Source organism: Stenella coeruleoalba (genome assembly GCF_951394435.1).
Source record: "Stenella coeruleoalba genome assembly, chromosome: 5".
Classification (NCBI taxonomy): Eukaryota; Metazoa; Chordata; class Mammalia; order Artiodactyla; family Delphinidae; genus Stenella; species Stenella coeruleoalba.
The window spans coordinates 69,734,557-69,755,018 of record NC_137150.1 but is presented as its reverse complement, the minus strand read 5'-3'; the positions used below and the strand labels follow the sequence as shown (position 1 = coordinate 69,755,018).

The window sequence follows — 20,462 nt, the reverse complement described above, 5'->3', positions numbered from 1 at the left end:
ACCTGGGCATTAAAAGGCTGATCACTGATGTATAGAGTTTAGTGGAGGATTCACATACATGAATGGATGAAATACAAGTCAAAAATAGTGAGTACCAGAAAACAGCAGATGCTTTTGGAGTTTGGAAAAAGGGGATATTGTTTCTGATGATCTGCAGTTAAGGAGGAGATGGCAATGTAGAAAAGAGAGATACTGGGATGGCTTCATGGAAGAAGTAGCATTTGCACCAAAATAGGAAGGGTGAAAAGATTTCAAATATCTTTTACAAAAGAAGGGCATTTCAAGTAGAAGGAAGCAGCATGAGCAAGAGAGAGCTGATAAATATAGGGGGTGAGTTTTTCAATTTGACCGCACTGTAGGGTATGTGGAAAAAAACAGCAGGAGATAAAATCTGACGAAGTAGGTTGGGTCAGATCACAGAATCCTGACTGACAGGCTGATAACTGTGGACATTTATCTGCAGACATTAAGAGCCATTGACGATTGGATGATCAATGTAAAATCACTCTCACCAAGGCATCTATTTTTCCAGGTTCCCCGGTTACGACTTTGAACCTAAGTCTGAATTAGTATGGGACAAAGAAAATGCCATAACATTAAGCTAAGTGAAATAAGCCAGAGAAAGATAAATACTGTCACTTATATGTGGAATCTAAAAAATATAACAAATTAGTGAACATAACAAAAAAGAAGCAGACTCAGATAGAGAGAACAAACTAGTGGTTACCAGTGGGGAGGGTGGGGATGGGCACTAAAGGGGTTGGGGTACAAACTATTGGATGTAAGATAGACTACAAGGGTATATTGTACAGCATGGGAAATATAGCCAATATTTTGTAATGACTGTAAATGGAGTGTAACCTTTAAAAATTGCATAAAATTTTTAAAAAATTAATTTAAAAAACCATAATGAAATAAATCTACCTAGTACATTCTCTTAGAGAATGTTTAAAAAAAAGACAATTCTATCACATTATTTATTTATTTACTTGCTTATCTATCCACACCTTGCCTTGTTCCCACAAGATTTTATTTTATTTTATTTTATTTGTTTTTTTAACATCTTTTTTGGAGTATAATTGCTTTACAGTGGTGTGATAGTTTCTGCTTTATAACAAAGTGAATCAGCCATACATATACATATATCCCCATATCCCCGCCCTCTGTGTCTCCCTCCCACCCTCCCTATCCCACCCCTCTGGGTGGTCACAAAGCACCGAGCTGATCTCCCTGTGCTATGCAGCTGCTTCCTGTTAGCTGTCTATTTTACATTTGGTAGTATTTATAAGTCCATGCCAGTCTCTCACTTCGTCCCAGCTTACCCTTCCCCCTCCCCATGTCCTCAAGTCCATTCTCTACGTTTGAGTCTTTATTCCTGTCCTGCCCCTAGGTTCTTCAGAACCTTTTTTTTTTCTTTTTTATATTCCATACATATGTGTTAGGATACGGTATTTGTTTTTCCCTTTCTGACTTACTTCACTCAGTATGACAGACTCTAGGTCCATCCACCTCACTACAAATAACTCAATTTCATTTCTTTTTATGGCTGAGTTATATTCCATTGTATATATGTGCCACATCTTCTTTATCCATTCATCCGACGATGGACACTTAGGTTGCTTCCATGTCCTGGCTATTGTAAATAGAGCTGCAATGAACATTGTGGTACATGACTCTTTTTGAGTTATGGTTTTCTCAGGGTATATGCCCAGTAGTGGGATTGCTGGGTCATATGGTAGTTCTATTTGTAGTTTTTGAAGGGACCTCCATACTGTTCTCCATAGTGGCTGTATCAACTCACATTCCCACCAACAGTACATTAGGGTTCCCTTTTCTCCACACCCTCTCTAGCATTTATTGTTTGTAGATGGCCATTCTGACTGGTGTGACATGACACCTCATTGTACTTTTGATTTGCATTTCTCTAATGATTAGTGATGTTGAGCATTCTTTCATGTGTTTGTTGGCAATCTGTATATCTTCTTTGGAGAAATGTCTATTTAGTTCTTCTGCCCATTTTTGGATTGGGTTGTTTGTTTTTTTGATATTGAGCTGCATGAGCTGCTTGTAAATTTGGTAGGTTAATCCTTTGTCAGTTGTTTAATATGCAAATATTTTCTCCCGTTCTGAGGGTTGTCTTTCAGTCTTGTTTATGGTTTCCTTTGCTGTGCAAAAGCTTTTAAGTTTCACTAGGCCCCATTTGTTTATTTTTGGTTTTATTTCCATTTCTCTAGGAGGTGGGTCAATAAGGATCTTGCTGTGATTTATGTCATAGAGTGTTCTGCCTATGTTTTCCTCTAAGAGTTTGATAGTGTCTGGCCTTACATTTAGGTCTTTAATCCATTTTGAGTTTATTCTTGTATATGGTGTTAGGAAGTGTTTTAATTTCATTCTTTTACATGTAGCTGTCCAGTTTTCTCAGCACCACTTACTGAAGAGGCTCTCTTTTCTCCATTGTATATTCTTGTCTCCTTTATCAAAAATAAGGTGACCATATGTGTGTGGGTTTATCTCTGGGCTTTCTATCCTGTTCCATTGATCTATATTTGTGTTTTTGTGCAAGTACCATACTGTCTTGATTACTGTAGCTTTGTAGTATAGTCTGAAGTCAGGGAACCTGATTCCTCCAGCTCCATTTTTCTTTCTCAAGATTGCTTTGTCTATTCGTGGTCTTTTGTGTTTCCATACAAATTGTGAAGTTTTTTGTTCTAGTTCTGTGAAATATTCCATTGGTAGTTTGATAGGGATTGCATTGAATCTGTAGATTGCTTTGGGTAGTAGAGTCATTTTCACAATGTTGATTCTTCCAAACCAAGAACAGGGTGTATCTCTCCATCTGTTTGTACCATCTTTAATTTCTTTCATCAGTGTCTTATAATTTTCTGCATACAGGTCTTTTGTCTCCTTAGGTAGGTTTATTCTTAGGTATTTTATTCTTTTTGTTGCAGTGGTAAATGGGAGAGTTTCCTTAATTTCTCTTTCATATTTTTCATCATTAGTGTATAGGAATGCAAGAGATTTTTGTGTATTAATTTTGTATCCTGCTACTTTATCAAATTCATTGATTAGCTCTAGTAGTTTTCTGGTAGCATCTTTAGGATTCTCTATGTATAGTATCATGTCATCTGCAACAGTGACAGCTTACTTCTTCTTTTCCGATTTGGATTCCTTTTATATATTTTTTTTCTTCTCTGATTGCCGTGGCTAAAACTTCCAAAACTATGTTGAATAATAGTGGTGAGAGTGGACAACCTTGTTTTGCTCCTGATCTTAGTGGAAATGGTTTCAGTTTTTCACCATTGAGAACAATGTTGGCTGTTGTTTTGTCATATATGGCCTTTATTATGTTGAGGTAAGTTCTCTCTATGCCTACTTTCTGGAGGGTTTTTTATCATAAATTGGTATTGAATTTTGTCAAAAGCTTTTTCTGCATCTATTGAGATGATCATATGGTTTTTCTCCCTCAATTTGTTAATATGGATTATCACATTGATTGATTTGCATATCCACAAGATTTTAATGCAACATACAAAGGCCACTAATAAGACAAGATATATGAAAGGAAAAATCTAGGACAAAAGCAAGATGAAGTCAGAAAAGTCAATTAAGAAAATGCATGTCTTGAAGTCCAATTTGACCTTCATAAATTTAGAAGCCATTTTGAAAGGAACTTGTTATAACTGCACCCCTGTTCTTTTCAGTAAGACCCACTCAAATTAGATGAAGAAAATTGAGGAAGGGACATGTTTAGGAATCTAGTTCTCAAAAAAATTCTGAGAACAGAAAGTTGAAAGCATCAAGGCTTGAGGAGGGCTACAGTCCTCTTTCTTTATTTCCAAGAGACCATCTTCTGTCTTTCTTCTTCTTTCTATCCTTCCTGTTTTCATCTGACTTCTACTCATTCACTTTGCAAATGACCCCAGATGGTGACTACTGTTGAGTTTCCATAACCTTTCTGCGTGTCCTACTACAGCCAATTAGCTCAACCTCTCAGTGTCATTTGCAAATCGTTTGGAAAGAAAATTTATAAACTTCTCTTGGGTAAGGTGCCCAGTCGAGGCCAATCATTTCTATGAGTGAAGTCATGTAATTCAGCTCCATTTGGGCCAATTGCGCCAGCATATTGGAGGAGGCACAGTGTACAGAGAAGAAGGCTGTAGGAGGGATTGTATCTGTTATAGGAATACCTCTCTTAAGTTCCATCAGTGCTTCAATGAGCCCCTTCTGGGTCTTGGTCCCCTTGGAGAATCTGATGGAAGATAGAGATCTTCTCACCTTAAAAATCTCCTGAGGCACAATCAAAATTTTGCATGTAGTTTAGATGAGTTCACAAGACTCCTGAAATTTGACTTATGTGACTTGAAATGTCCATAACACAAGTCAGCCAACTATTTAGGAGAAACATACCTCCATAATATCCAAATGATGACGAACAGTTAAAAACTATACTTTGAGAATAGAATTTAAAAGCTGCTAAGTCCTCCCATACAGCAGGCTCTGTGCTAGGTTCAGTAAGGAACAGAAAGTGGAATGAGACAGGATTTCTTCCCTTAGGGAGCGCACAGTCTGCTGAATACATATGTAAACAATTAGACTTAATGCCAGACATTCTGAACTATAGCAGCAATATGGGTAATGTGCTGAGGAAACTCTGAGGAGGTAATGATTAATTCTGAATAAAATATAACACTTCACAAGTTTTTATTCCTCTGCATGCAATGTGATATATATATATCATCATTTTAAAGAAACCTAGACAATTCAGAAAAGTTCTTCTAGTTGCTGATAAACTGTTCTGCTGCCTGAGCTTGTATTCCAGGGCTCCTCATTTTATTCTTTTCAATTCATGAGCTCCAAACCACTGCAATCTGCTGTAGAGCAGAGAACATGGGGCTTTACAGTCAGACAGACTTGAGTTTACATCACCACCATGTCACTCACTAACTATGGGTCTTTAAGCAAGGGATTCTAGTTCTCTGAACATCAGTTTCTTTACTGGTAAAGAAAAATACCTATTTCGCATTGCTTCTTAAAGAAATAACGATGATGTTTATAAAACACTTAGCACAGCCTCTGGAACCTAGTAGGGACTCTAAAATGGTTGTTTTTATTTTTATTTATAGTCAAGTATACAGATTCCCTGTCAGGAAGTATTAAACATCTCTATTAGGGAAAAAGTGAGAATAATCTCTATGTAAGGATTCTGTATCAATTGCCACAGTAATTGCCATAGTAATGCTGCATAACAAACCACTCTCAAAACTCAGTGGCTTACAATAGCCGCTCGTGGTTTTATAAGTTGACTACCCTTCAGTTGATCTAGGTGGGCTTACCTGAGCCACTCTGCTTAGGATGTAGATTAGTTGGTCTTGGTCCAGGCTTTGTGTTTAATTCAGGTTTGTTCCTCATTTTTCTTTCTGGGGCTGGACTGAATGGACAAACGTGAGCATGCTATGAGTACAGATCAAAGACAGCAGAGCCAGAGAGCAAGCCCAGCCATGCAAGCGTGCCTCAAAACTGCTAACATCTCTCTGGCCAGAGAAAATTACACAGTGAACACCATAATTAAGGGGAGATAAAGTACACTTTGCCACAATGAGGCCAATAATTCAATCTTCCACAGTCCCTGTGTAAAAGAAAAGGCAGAAACTACAATGAACATCTGAGAAAGAGAAGACCAAAGAGGTAGAAGCCAGATGCCCAGAGGTGCAATTACACGTCTTTCCACTACCCACAGCCTCTCTATGAACTCTGTGGCCACATTCTACCTTGGATACGGGACTGCAGAGAGAACTCCAAGCACTGCAGCCTCTGCTTTCTATGGCTGCAGAGCGGTCTCCTTGCACCCCTCCCCCAGTCTTGACCACAGTCCACATTGTGTACCTCTTCTCTGTGTGCCCATGCAATGACTTCTGACACCAACTACCTGGAGCTGGGCCAAACCTCACAGGTTAAGGGACAGCCTTCACAAGACTGCCTTCACTTTAGGCACCAGCTGTAAGTTTGGGGGTCCCAATGCCACTTACACTTCTGACGTGCTAGTTATAAATGTGGGCATTCTCACTAGTCCCTCAGGTTCAATCATTTGCAGCAATAACTCACAGAACTCAGGAAAGTGCTATCCATCTGATTACAGTTTTATTATAACAAAAAGATATAAATCAGAACCAATCAAAGGGAGAGATATAAGGGCAAGGTCTGGGAGGATCTCAAACATGACTTTTCCATTGTCCTCTCCCTAGGGAGTCAGTCTGCCTTACTCTCCTGGCACGTGGATGTGTGACCATATGCAGAGTATTGCCAAACAGGGAAGCTCACCTGAGCTTTGGTGTCTGGAGTTTTTATTGAGGTTTCATCATAGAAACATGATTGATTGAATCATTGGCCATGAGGTTGAGCTCAATCTCCAGCTCTCTTCTTCTCTGAAGGCCCCAGCTCTCTAATCATACAGTTGGTATTTTTGGCATGGCCAGCTCCCATCCTGAGTCATCTCATTAGCACAAACTCTCTTTAGGCCCATTATGAACAGAAGGGATACTCCTATCAATCAGGAAATTCCAAGGGTTTAGAGGATATATCCCAAGAAGTGGGGACAAAGGCCTGTCAAACTTTTCACTCCAAGGGTCCACCTGAGACAAAGGCTAGCCACGTTCTTTATTATACACCCCATCTGTGTTTTCCACTGGACTTCAAGCTCTTTAAAAGCAGAGGAGATGTCCTTCTCAACTCTGCATAACTCACAGCCGCTAGCCCAGCACCCTCCTGGGAAACACTGATTAAATTGATAAAGGTAAAAGCTTTAGACAGTCAGAGAGATTTAGGATAAATGAGATGGAAGAGCCTTTGGAGACCATTTAGACATTCCAACACATTCGTTCTATGCATGAGAAAATGAAGAACCAAAGAGTGTTTGTGATAACCCCAGAACACGCATTGAGCAAACTAAAGACCTGCTTTAGAGTTCTATTATCTAAAACTGGACACTCAATCCCCGCCGCCCTGCCTTTACATGCATGAACACAGACCTAAGGATACATACCTCACTTTCTTATATCAAAGAAACCAGTCTTAAGCTATGAAAAGGGGAGAAGTAACAGATGTAAAGAACTGAAACATCCCGACCTCCCCATGCTTCTTTCCTGCTCTGCCCTGAGAAGTAAAGTACATTCCATTTTCATCAGTTTGTTAGCATATAAGGCTTCTGAGATGGAAGTAATCATCTTTTTCTTTTCTTTTTTTTTTTTTTTTTTGTGGTTCTGTTTAATCCCTACCCATTGCCAATCCCTTAAATGTTAAAAAATAAATCCTAGGACCAAAATATATTTTAACATCCCCATCTAGAGGGAAGATTTCTTTAAGTTCTTTTTCCTAACTAATTCTAATGTGCTCTAGCAGTCTTCCAATTACACACTTGTCCAGGAGGGAGCAGAACATACTTCTAGCATCTATCCTGGTACACTGAAGTGCTCAGAGAATGTTGGCTAAGTGAATAATAGAGTGAGTGTTTTTTTAAAAATTTCCCAGCATACGAAGATTAGTCCAGTTAGATGCCTCCTTACTCTCTTCATCTTAACTCTCCACTTTTCCATCATCACTGAGAGATAACAGTACTGTTATCCATGTGGAAAGTCATCTTTCTCTTTTACATACCATTCCTAGCCAGTCTGGTTGTGGAGAAAATATTTGCACTATGCAATATGGTACATGTATTAATTATAGAACTTTTGAACCCATTAATTTTCATTTCAGAAGATGAAACCAAAGCATGGAAGAGGCAAAGGCTGGTAGCATTGGACGTGCAGCTAGGCAGTGAGTTTACCTAGATGTAAACCCTCAGTTCATGTTTGCTGAGTCTGAACCCTAACACAAGACTCAGGGTAACATGCATCTCAATCTTTTATTCTCAATAATGAAATTGTAACATGGAAAAATGCATTTGTCTTTTCAGTGAGCTCAACCCATGCCTACCCAAAGCTGGCTCATACCAACCAGCAGTACAGCTCCTTTCTCCCCCTTTGCTATTGTCAGTCTTTTTAAACACCTGCTTCACCTGCATTGCGCAGGTCTGTGCATTTCTCTATGTGAAGCAGCAGCCCTGGTATTGTGAGGTCTACAGACACAGGTCAAGTTTGGTTTCTTAGCTTTCCTTTCTGAAGGTGGTACAATGAACACCCAATGACGCTGTTCAACTTGGTTTGAATATGTATTCTAAACTTTTAATTAACCAAAGTTGTTTCCAGACTGCAAAACACCAGTGATGGGATAGAACACAGAACAGTCAATGGGTGGAGTGCTGGAGTGAGCCATGTGGAGTGGGTGGGGAAAGATCTTCACATTGGCTGTTGATGCATAGATGTAATGGCTGGTTGACTGAATGAATGTATTCATTTGCTGGTGGTTTGGACATCATATAGACCAGGGGTCAGCAAACATTTCTTGTAGATGGCCAGGTAGTAAATATTTCGGGCCTTGTGGGCTCTGTGGTCTCTGTTGGAACTACTCAACTCTGCTGTTGTAGTGAAAAAGCAGTCAGAGACAACATGTAAACACGTTAGTGTGACTGTGTTCCAATAAAACTTTATTGACGAACCAGGTGGTGAATCGGATTTGGCCAATGGGCTATAGTTAACCAGCCACTGATATACAAGAGATTTGCTTAAATTAGTTTCAGTTTTTCAAATGAGTGTTAAAATGTTCATTGATGGTATCATTGTTCTGACTGAATCGCACAGTAGACTCAGGGCAAATCTCTTCACCTCCCAGGGCTTTAATTTCCTTAACTATAAATTAAGGGTAAAATGAGGTGAATTTAGATGTTCAAACATTTTTTTTGACAAAGCCTGCCTGACTTCCAAAAGGAAAGGCAGAAAGAGCTGCTTTTTTTAAGGTGGGGCTTTTACAAACTCCCCCTCGCTCCACTGTCATCCTGAGGGCATCAGAGCCCCAGGGATCAGTGAAGGACAGGTTGAAAACTACAAAACGATGTCTAAGACTATCATTTAGACCCCCAATTCAGCAATTCAAGCATTACTTAGAATATAGAATTGATTTTTGTTTCAAAACCAGACTTTTCCCCAAATTGGAGTGCACGTAGTCAGAGAAGTGACCTTTTGATTGAATCTAGGAAACATGGTATAGTCAAAAGGGTGATGGATGGGTAGTCCTATCTCTGTCATTAACTAGCTATGTCATTCTAGCCTTCAACTTTTTTTTATATATAAATTTATTTATTTTATTTATTTATTTTTGGCTGTGTTGGGTCTTCGTTGCTGCGTGAGGGCTTACTCTAGTTGCAGTAAGTGGGGGCTACTCTTCGTTGCAGTGAGCAGACTTCTCATTGGGGTGGCTTCTCTTGTTGCAAAGCATAGGCTGTAGGCATGCGGGCTTTAGTAGTTGTGGCTCATGGGCTCGGTAGTTGTGGCTCGAGGGCTCTAGAGCACAGGCTCAGTAGTTGGGGCACACGGGCTTAGTTGCTCCGTGGCATGTAGGATCTTCCCGGACCAGAGCTCGAACCCGTGTCCCCTGCATTGGCAGGTGGATTCTTAACCACTGCACCACCAGGGAAGCCCTAGTCTTCAACTTTTTTATCTGCCATGTAAGTATACTGGATTGGATACATTTTGGTGTTAAATTCTGTAATTCAGGCCTTCTAGTCTGTCTGTCCTCTTTATGCAAGAAAGCTTTGTGACTGCTGATTGTTTCATTAATTTATTCTACAGACAGTAACTGAACATCTACTGTATGCAAAGCACATTTTGGGAGCCTAGGGAGCCAAGGATAATATGACTTAAGTCTTGCATTTGAGTTCACAATTGAAAAATGAATTTTATCTATAAACAGTTATAATAGTAGTAAAAAGTTTCAAGCTGAACAAGAAAGCTGATGAAAACAAGTTTATTTTTGGGCTTGATTATTGAAAAAAAAGAATATTACAAATGAATCAATCCAGAATGGGAAAGCCCATGTCTTAAAAAAAATATTTTTCTGAGCAAATGTCATGTGGCATCACTGCGCTAGGTGCTAAGGATTTGTTATATAGTTGAGTGAAACAAACAAACAAAAGTAAAACCAAAAGAAATATTCCACATTCAAAGAACTCTCATCCCAGGGGTGGAAAATAAAAATATGTGAAGGAATAACTGCAAAACAACGAGCTAAATGCAGCACTAGAGAGAAGATTGGGGAGCACTAGTTATGCTTGACTGAATGTAAAGATGTTTCAGATACAGTGATCTTAGAGGAAATAGGATATCTGGACCCAGAGGTGTACAAATTGGGGAACAGGGAATATTTCCCTAGGACTGGAATATAAGGGCATGGGAGGTCTAGCAAAAGATGTCTCAAATCGTTCCTTGACACCAGAGTGTGAAGGTCTTCTGGGCCTGCCTGAGAAGTCTGAACTTAATTTATTAGCAAAATAGAAACACAGACACTCATAAGCAGGAGAATGTTCAGATCCTCAGGAAGAGGCTTTGCTTGTGTGAGGAGAGTGGATTAGAGTGGGCACATTCAAACTCAGGACCCATGTTAAGAGGCTTACATTAGTCCACTAAAGCAAACACACCACACACACGTGCACACACACACACACACACACACATAGAGTTCATATGTTCCGAACTGAAAAGGATTCCATAGGAAATTGTCATCCAAGCCCTTTCAAGACAGATCATTTGCTCCAGATGGAATTCTGGACAAAGAACAATCTTGACTTCCTCTGCATTTTATTCATGCTTTGTCGTTGCAAGAGGTGAACAAAATATGTCCTGGTAGTTACTGGCTGGAACAACTTGCAAGGTGAGGTCTCCTGGTTGTAATTAACTAATTTTTTCCTACCAGTACCAGTTGGATAAAAATAGAATTAAAAGTTCCATAAATGCTGGTGATTCTTTTCTAGTAAGTGCTTTCTGGACAACCAGAGTAATTTCTCAACAAATGTGAGTTTGGAAAGAAACTGGACTGGAAATGCAACTCTGATTCCCAATTCAGTTTTAAGTTTTGAGAGTACCACGCTATGGCCCATCACCACCATCAACTGTATCACAACAACATTTATCTTTTCTAAGGGAAAGCCATTTCGAAAACCCATCTATACAAACTGTAACTATGAAGTTTAATTTTTCTTTTCAAACATTTTTTTCTACTCTCCCACCATCCCTAGAATTGCAACTCACTGGTGAAGTGATTGGCTGAGAAGGAAACAATTGCATTACTCTAAAATTGAGTACTGAACCATAATTGTCACAGGTAGTAGAGCCCATGGGCAGAAACCTGCTCATGTGCACGTAAGTACGTGCTATATTGAATGGTCACGAGTCCTGTCCTAATCTGAGTCATCAAGAATTGTTTTAAGCACATACACTTATGTCAAGATATTTTGTAAAAGGCTTTCTAACCAATTCAAATACAATTTGACCTCTTAGTAGTTTTATAACTTTAGGCAAGTCACTTTAATCATTCTGTGCATTTTTTTGATCATCAGTGACAATGAATGTATTTTCATGTTATTAGTCTTTCTTCTTCTCTGAATGGTCTACATTTTATATCCATTTTTTTTTCTTTTTGGCGGCTGTTATGTTTCTTATTTATTTGTGAGTTGTTTATTCCTTTGTGATTTTTTTCCACTACCTTTATTCATAAAGAGCTTTTTTCTCATTACAAAACCAGATAGATCATCACTCATTTAGTTTTTTAATTTATTTTAATGCTTTTTAAATCTAATGTTAATTTTGGCATATAGTTTGAGGTAGAGATCAAACTAGTTTATCCAACTAGTCACTAGTTCTCCCAGCAGATTTTATTATTTAACATTCCTTTTGGTCATTTATTCAACTGAATATAATTCCATCTTTATCATACCTATATACATGTATATTTATGGTTTTCTGATATATATAATTTATATGTTTTCGTATTATATTTATGTTATATATTAATTTATATATAATTAAGTTATTTCTTGACTGTCTTTTATGTTTCATTGATAGGCCAGCCTATTCTTTAATCTACTATTATACTTTAGAAATTATAGTTTTATAATGATTTAATAAGTAATAAGGTTGGTATATCATCATTAGTCTTCATTTTTCAAAAATCTCTTACTTTTCTTTCTTCTCCATTCTTCCAAATAAACTATAGAGTAAATTGCCAGGCTTTTAAAAAAGTCTCCTTTGGGATTTTAATACTAGGAGAAAAATGTATTTGTTTACACAATTTAGTATTCACACTTAAGACCATGTCATGTCTTTCTTTTATGTCTCTTAGTAAATATTTGTAGTTTCCTCCATTATAGATGCTGCACATTTATTAAAAACACTAATTCTATGCTTTTCATATTTTTGTTTATATTGTGATTGACTTTTTCCCATGATATTTTCTAATCAGTGATCACAAATACATGTGAAAGGTATAGTGTTGTTTATTGTATTTATTTTTCTACTCCGAATCCTTTCTGAACTTTGCTGTAAATCCTTGATTTTTGAGTGTTCTAGAAAGATAATTACTATTATCTGCAATTAATAATGTTCCTCCTTTTCAATAGCGAAAATGCTTATTTATATTTTCTGTTTTGGTGTACAGTCCAGAACTTCCAAGGCAATGTCAAGCAATAGTGGAAATAGCGGATAGTCCTACTCCCTTATAAAAATACTTCTAGTAGTTTTCAGTTGTAAATATGATTTTGAATATTGGTTCAAGGTGAGCCACATCATGTAAAGAAAATACCCTTCTATTTCCAGTAAATCAAGATTATGTTTTAAAACAAAAAATGGGGGGCTTGTCTTCCCAAATCACCTGTGCAAACAGAGCCCATTCTTTCAACTTTCCTCATCAATAGCAACTAACCAAGGAGGGCAACATTCACTTCAGTTCTTTATTACGTTTTCCAGTCAAAGCTGAATTAAAGAAGAGAGCCTTATCATTTTGTTTCTACACTGCTCAGCTGTGCCCTAGCCTGGCCTGCTTTTCAGATCACTAGTCTGAGTACAGTGTGATGTGCACAGCAGTCAGCCCAGTTCCAGCGAGTACCAGGCCTTCATCAGGATGGACACTTGGGGCATCATATTCTTCCCAGCATCTGGGTCCTTGGGACTTGGAAACAATGAAGTAAGTGAAAAATCCATACAGCCATCTCCTGGGGGTATTCTCATCACCAAGCTGCTCAGATTGCTTTATTTTAGGAGATGCAGCTCCCTCTTTTCTTCTGTCTCACACCCCTCTCAAGCAAGCCTGGGCATTCTTCCAAGAGGTTCTACCTCTAGTTGTATATATAAAATGAGGCATGGATGAATATGAGGGTGAGTGTAGGTGGTGAGGGGGAAAACCGAGCCTTTGTGGCTTCAAAAAGTAGGGTCTGCTGTAGAAGGACAGTTGCCTCTGATTTCTGGTTGGTATAGACCTCTATGGAGTTGGGAGCCAATAGACCACCAACACTGGAATAAATGAGGTAGAGAGAATATAAGAGAAAATCTAATTTGTTTGTTTATAAATTTTGAGTATTGGAAGAATCATTTATATCATATCAACACTGATTAAATGCTATTGTTTCAGCCTGAAGGTGTTCATCCCATCAAAGAGCATTTATAAGGCACCGTCTACAAAGCACCTGAAATTTCTGATGGACACAGGAGTGGATGGGTTTGGGGGATAAGAACAGGGATGATGGCACAGTGCATACTGAGAAGTTGAGCGCCCCAAAGTGAAGCAATGTGGGCAGGTTGGAGATAAAGAAGCCAGCAGATATACATGCTAGTTTCTCACTTCCTCATTCAATTAGAGTCCCAGAAAAGCAGATAAAAAGTCCCTTTCAGGTGGTTACAGCCTAGTGGATACATAAATGAAGACCATGTAAAGCAGAGTGATAGACACCATATGAAATAAAACTTGGTAAGGGAAGACTGGGGAGTCTTTAAAAGAAAGTGGTGTTGGAACTGGGCTTTCTAAGAAAAATTGGGGGTTTCCCTGGTGGCGGAGTGGTTAAGAATCCGCCTGCCAATGCAGGGGACACGGGTTCGAGCCCTGGTCTGGGAACATCCCACATACGGTGGAGCAACTAAGCCCGTGCGCCCCAACTACTGAGCCTGCACTCTAGAGCCCGCGAGCCACAACTACTGAAGCCTGCATGCTTAGAGCCCGTGCTCCGCAACAAGAGAAGCCACCGCAATGAGAATCCCGAGCACCGCAACGAAGAGTAGCCCCCGCTCGCCGCAACTAGAGAAAGCCTATGCGCAGCAACGAAGACCCAACGCAGCCAAAAATAAATAAATAAATTTAAAACAAAAAAAGAAAAATCGGAACTTGCCAAGACTGGGAGAATATCATCTATGCAGGGTATTTTATGAACCAAGGCACAGAAGTGTTGGGCCTCTGTGGAAGCAGCAGGCTTGTGGTTTAACTTTCCTGGCACATAGGGAAGAGCAACCAGAGATCAGTTTAGAAAGGCTGATTGGAACCAGATTGTGGAAGGCCTTGAACGTCAATCATTCAAGACCCTTGGACTTTATTCTCTAGGCAATGAAGAAGAGTGAGGTGTCAGCAAGAAGAATGACTGTTTATTTATTCATGAACGACACTAGACCTGAGGTGATAAAGCATCAGGATCTCTCTGGTGACCATTTACGTGGGCTGGTCACTGCAGGGTGTCCCAGCCCCAAGGACCCCTCAGTTGAGGTAACTCCTTTATGGAGTTTACTAGAATACGTTTAATTAACAGCTTCTAGGCTCAGCCTTTGAAGGAAAGATTTTTAAGATATCACCTTTGTCTTGCAAGCATTAGAACATATTTTAAAACATATGAGGATATATCAAAACATCTGAAGATGTATCTGGTATTTGCCCAACAGAGATAATTGATTCTGCAACGTGTGTGCCAAATTATAGGAAACATTCCTTTAGCATCTAAAAATACCGTTTGCTGTTTCTTCAGATATATTCTCACTTCTGCTGGTATCTGCCTTGGGCCTCACAATTTCCATTCTGTTTTCTGATTTTCAAGATATATACCATGGGACGGAGGCACATGACATCCGTGACTCTCATGTGCAGTGGGACCACATCTGCACTGTAATTTGCAAGTCATTTACTCCGATATCCTCTCTGGCCACTGAATGTTGTGAGGCTATTCTCATTTACTAGAAGAGCAAATTACATGTCTCCATCGCACACATGCTAGCCTCTGAGTGTTTTCATGTTATTAGGGTCATCAGCTGGGTTCATTTGTTCTGTTCATACCTGGAACACCAGGTTTGGATATTTTATTCTTCCATGTTATACTAGTACAATAATTAATGCTTCAAGTTTATTTTTTAAATCATATAGTAGAAATCCTTTATAATGTAATTGTGAAGAGTGAGAAAAAATAGACTTATAGGACAATCGTGTTCTGTCTGTAAGGCAGTGACTGTAAGGAATTTCAGTTCAGCGGGCATCACCGGACCCAGGGTGCGCTGGGTTAAAATTAAATTTATTAAGAAGTATTGAGCCCATTTTTGGACCCAGCATTGTGAGAGAAATAAAATAAAGAGAAAGATTGACTCTGGCCCTCTACCTCTTGTTTTGTTTCAAAGATGAGCCATACCCAAGTGAAACGATGGCATCGCCACCTGAGGCCGTCCATGCTTGAAGAGAGTGTAAACTAGAGAGAAGTGGGAAGGACAGAGGAAGGAGGAGCTCTCCCTGGGGCAGGATCCTCCTGCCGTAGGAGATTTCATGCAGGAGATGAAACTTGATCTGTGTCCAGAAGGATAGGCTAGATTTTGCTAAGTAGGAGGCGGGTATAGCCCCAGGCAGGACAACAGCCTAAGCACAAACAGAGAGGGCTGAATGATTCTCTTTAGCCTTGGAAATGCAGAAGAATGTAGGGTGGCAGAGAGAAAAATCAAAAGCAAGCCTTGTTTCACAGAACACCTGGAAAATTAGCTAAGACTGAGGCAGCATGCTGCGGAATAGGCACGGATGGAGGTAGGCGGACAGTGATGTTTTGACTCTATGCTGAGAACAATGGGAGTCCTTGAAGATATCGGGGCAGGTTTTTCAGCGGGGCACCTAAGACAGATTCGTTAGATGACAGCAGGAAGGCTGTATGTGAGAGCAGAGAGGCTGTGGAGAGAGAAGCAGTTAGGAAATGAAAACCCAGACCATTCAGTCATTTACAAAACATCAAGCTCCAGGGTGGGTTTGACACTGGAGTTACAAAGAGTAAGATGTAGTCACTACTCTCAAGTAGCCCAGAAGCTAGGAGCGGAGAGCATCACAGAAGCAAATTCCAAAGCAGTGTGGCCAGTGCCTTCCAGGCTAACAGATGGAAAAGAGACCTCCCAGATCAGGGTGGTGGCAGCAGGAGGGAAAGGGCCAGTCTATCCACTACCATCTGACCCACTGTCGAATCTTACAGCCTTCTCCAGACCACCCTTTTACCCAGGAAGCCTATTTCACAACCCTAAATAAAGCTGTCTCCACTTAGGGGAAAAAATAACATAGTGTTACTTTGAAATAACCCCTATCAGAATAGGGATGAGAATCAAAGGTGAGCATTTAGACACTGCGGAAAGTCTGTGGCTTCAGTCCTAAACACAGCCCACCCTCTTCACAGCCATCCTACGTATTCTATACCCTTTAGGGTCTGAAAAGGAGCTGCATAACTATTCTTTTGCTATGGAAGCAGCCATGGAAAGTTGTAGCTCTCACACCTATTAAATAAGTGTCCATGGAAAGTTGTAGCTCTCACACCTATTAAATAAGTGTATCTGGTGGTCAAGGTGTATCCTCTAATCCTTAAAAGGAGGTGGGTTGGGCAGGTTCAACTTTCATCAAGCCATTAGATTTAGGGCTGGGAACATTATTCAAAATTTTTTCACCTAGTTTCTATCAAAATAAACGTGAACTTCTGTCCCCCTTTTGTTTCTTTAACTCATATGTCAATTTTACTGAAAGAATGAACTCCAGGTAGCTTTTGCTTTGGGAGAATTAGAAGTAATAATATTATTAGATGAACGATTTAATCTTCCCTCTATTTGAGAAGATAAAGATGAAGAGAGACACACAGGCTCCAGAGTGTCCAGTCTCATGTCTGCGACCCAGGGCACGTTTACTCCGTGTCTATTATCAGGCAGTGGAGAGAACACAGGGCAAGAGGCAGTCAGATCTGATTTGAATTCTGGCTGTGTCATTTATTTATTGGCGTTGATTCCTTGGGCAAGGTACTGACCTTCTCATCTGTAAAGTGGAGAGAGTAATGCCAACCCTCCAAGCCCTGAGTTGTTACAAATACATAAATTAAATTAGATAATAGGTGTTCTTTTGAAGTGTAAGGTATGCAAAGTGTAAAGGTAGCATTTCTTTTTCAACAGTTCATCCTAACCATCACATCATGGAGGATTTCAATTTTGGTGGCAGCCCTCACCCAATTCTGTGTGGCCTTCTTTGTAGAGGTAAAGAAATCTCTGTATAGCTCTTATTATGTTTCTGGGGAGATAAATAAAGGACTGACTCTCAACAGATGCTCAGTTTTTAGAGCAATCACTTTAATCCCCCAAAGTGATACTGCACATGTTCTCTTTGGGGAAATGAGAAATTCTTTGAAGGCTGCATAGAAATGCTCTCAGTATCTGTAGTGTAGAAAGCAAAACATCAAATTCACTAATTTTGTCTCACATGAAGGCATTGTATTGTACTTCCCTAGTATTTTTAATAATCTGGTAGAGACTAGACCAGGTGACCTTCTAGCTCTAAAATTCAATGAGACCTTTTAGAGTGAAGAAATGTCTTCAGGAAGGCTTCCTTAATTAAGAGAGAAGGGAAGCCATTGCTCATTCTAGTCAATTCTTACCCTTTGAAGGTCTTCTCCTATAGCATTTCTCTTCTACTCAGTGTCACTAAATGACTTTACCTACTCAGTGAAAGGCTCAGGTACTATTTTTTAAGGGACAGTTAAATAAAAAGATTCATGTACTGAAGTTCCTTGGGAAAAGGCATCGACCAAATTAAGAAAAAATATGCTTATATACAAATATCCCATTGTACACAAGGCATATAAAATTTCTCACAGTCAAAGGAGTTCCATTTTTGAGACTTTATTTTAGAAAACAACCTAAAAAGAGAGAAGAAACTTGTATGTATGAAGGTTTTCATCATAGTATTATCTACAGGGGTAAAATATTAAATTCAACTCAAGTGTTCAGAAGTAGAGATGCTGGTTAAATAAATAGTAATACAGCAATTTGAAGAGATGTTATACAATCATTAAAAATGATTATTGAGAAGATGGCAGCTACAAACTGTATATGACAGAGAGTCTAGTATAAACAAAAGTGGAATGCAAGATTTGACCAATTCTATTATTATAAATGCATAAAAATTGTGTGTACTTGTAAGCACAGAAAAAAGAGACCCCACCCCCAAAATGGAAAGCAAAACCCATTTGCTTTCTAGAGTTCATTCATTCATTCAACAAACCATTATTTGACACCTTCTTTGTGGCATGGGGCAGGTAGCAGTGATTTTTTTCTTCTCTTGATTTTGAGTACATTATTTTGTTATCATTTCAGTCCGGCAGTAAAATAATTCTAAGTGAATTGCCAGCCAGGATTGAACTAGGAAATCTGTGGAAATGAAAGGCTGTAAGCTTTTGAAGATTTCTGTGAACACAAGCACGCTCTCAATTCTCAAGGGAAAGAACCCGGGGAGCTGCTAGGTTTCGTGGGACTGCAGAGAGAAGGGGCCACAGCATCAGTAATAAGTACCTTTAGAGCAAGGCCTGGGAAAACAAGGGGTGGCAGGAAGCAACCTGACTGCCAGGGGAAGTGGGTGATGGTTTAATTGTTTTTTCCACCTGATTTTCCATCCTTCAAAATCGAGAGCTCTGGCTACTGATCAAGAAAAAATGTGGAATCCATTCTAAAAGTCAATATAAGAACTGGCAAAAAAAAAAAAAAAAACTGGCAGAAGACCCAACCTGGCCTCCCACAAACAGGACAGATTATTCAGGCGATGGCACAAATGGATTCTACATCAACCAAGGCTATGAAAGCTCTGAACAGATTCCAAAAGAAAAACTCGAATTGGGAGGCCAAACCACAGAGCAACATTTTTGGACCAGATTGTAATCAGAATTGTTAACAGCATCCCTCTTTTACCCAGAAACTAAAACACTGTAGAGAGGTGATGATAGTCTACCCTTATCTTTTCTTTCTCCATCTGAAGATTCAAAGTGCACTTCTCAGTGTATTGGGCCTTGCAACAAAGGCCCTTAAATATATTTATTTTGACTGTATCCTCTACCATTGAGAAAAATAATGCATTTCCTAGAGTATCGGTTTTTTTCTAACAAACTTTATTCACAATGCATAGCATTATCCTGGTTAAAATGCACAACTTTTCATGGTAGTAAAATTAATAGTATGAACATCAATAGAAGAAAGGAAAGATGAAGGACAGTTTGATCTTTGAAAGTTTCATCAACATATTTTTACTTTCATCTATGGAAATAAAGGAATCTGAAAAAAAAATCTTCTCTCAATAAATTGTCACATGTTTACTTAACGTTATATTCACTTGCAAAGAACATTTATGCATATATCTTTTCCCAAGGTCACAGAATCCCTCGTTTTGCTTCTTTATATGGTTTTAATAGAGAAACAAGAATTGAAATTTACTTCAGAAAATTCAGCTCTAACTGTGGTTAAGTGTGGAAGTGGAGAATGATGGAGGTGTCTGATAACTGCCTATAATCTTGGCTTGGGCACAGCTAACATCTAAGCAAACCACCGATGTTGGCATCTCCCAAAGTATATTGTTTTGGGGCCTGTGAGTTAGAAGGTCCAGAGTAGATCACAAAGGTAATGAAATAAACTATTAAAATGTACTTTTCACTCAAAGAAGCATGGCACCTTTATTTGCTTTTTATTACTGACAGGAAAATCTCAAGTTCTAACTCCAAAAGTTGGCCCAGACCCAGCATTGCTCATCTTAAAAGAAGCAATCCTAGGGAAGGGACCCATAATGTTTGTATCTACAGCATGACAATTCTCAGGATGCTAAATGACTTAAGTTCCATTTCATCTTTTCATAATCTAAATCAATTATCAGATGCGCATTAAGGACCACAAGAACAGGTACATGCTTTACAAATATATTCTGCACTTTATTACCTTTAACATATATCAACCTCACTGTGACCTTGAGAGGATATTTATTCCTAGTGAACATTTTAAATTCCCTACTAGGATTTCCTTGTAAGCATAAATCTAATTTTGCTAATTAAACGGATCTTTAATGGGTCATAGGCAATTAGTTAACCAGTCCCATTCTAAGAGTGCCCATTACGTGCCTAATGCTGTGATGCATGGATTCAATCATGTCTTTACAATTCTGAAATCTTTAGGATTGAAAAAATGTTTTCAAATTTCAGTAACTCGTTGCTGTAAATAGTATTATATGCTTTTTACACAAACCAGCAGCATAAATGC

The 20,462-nt window shown here is 39.0% G+C and overlaps 1 protein-coding gene across 1 annotated transcript in view; it reads left to right on the top strand.

Moving 5' to 3' along the window:
• The window catches only part of LOC307186358 (putative cation-transporting ATPase 13A5), a gene marked incomplete at its 3' end in the record, with an annotated part of 102,089 nt that extends 82,989 nt beyond the window's left edge, over positions 1 to 19,100 (top strand). The window contains 6 exon segments of the mRNA XM_079921413.1: positions 7,949 to 7,978; positions 7,981 to 8,122; positions 10,898 to 11,100; positions 14,924 to 15,012; positions 17,346 to 17,426; positions 18,831 to 19,100. Coding sequence (XP_079777539.1) covers positions 7,949 to 7,978; positions 7,981 to 8,122; positions 10,898 to 11,100; positions 14,924 to 15,012; positions 17,346 to 17,426; positions 18,831 to 19,100 — 815 coding nt within the window.
• Between the last annotated feature and the right edge of the window lie 1,362 nt (positions 19,101 to 20,462).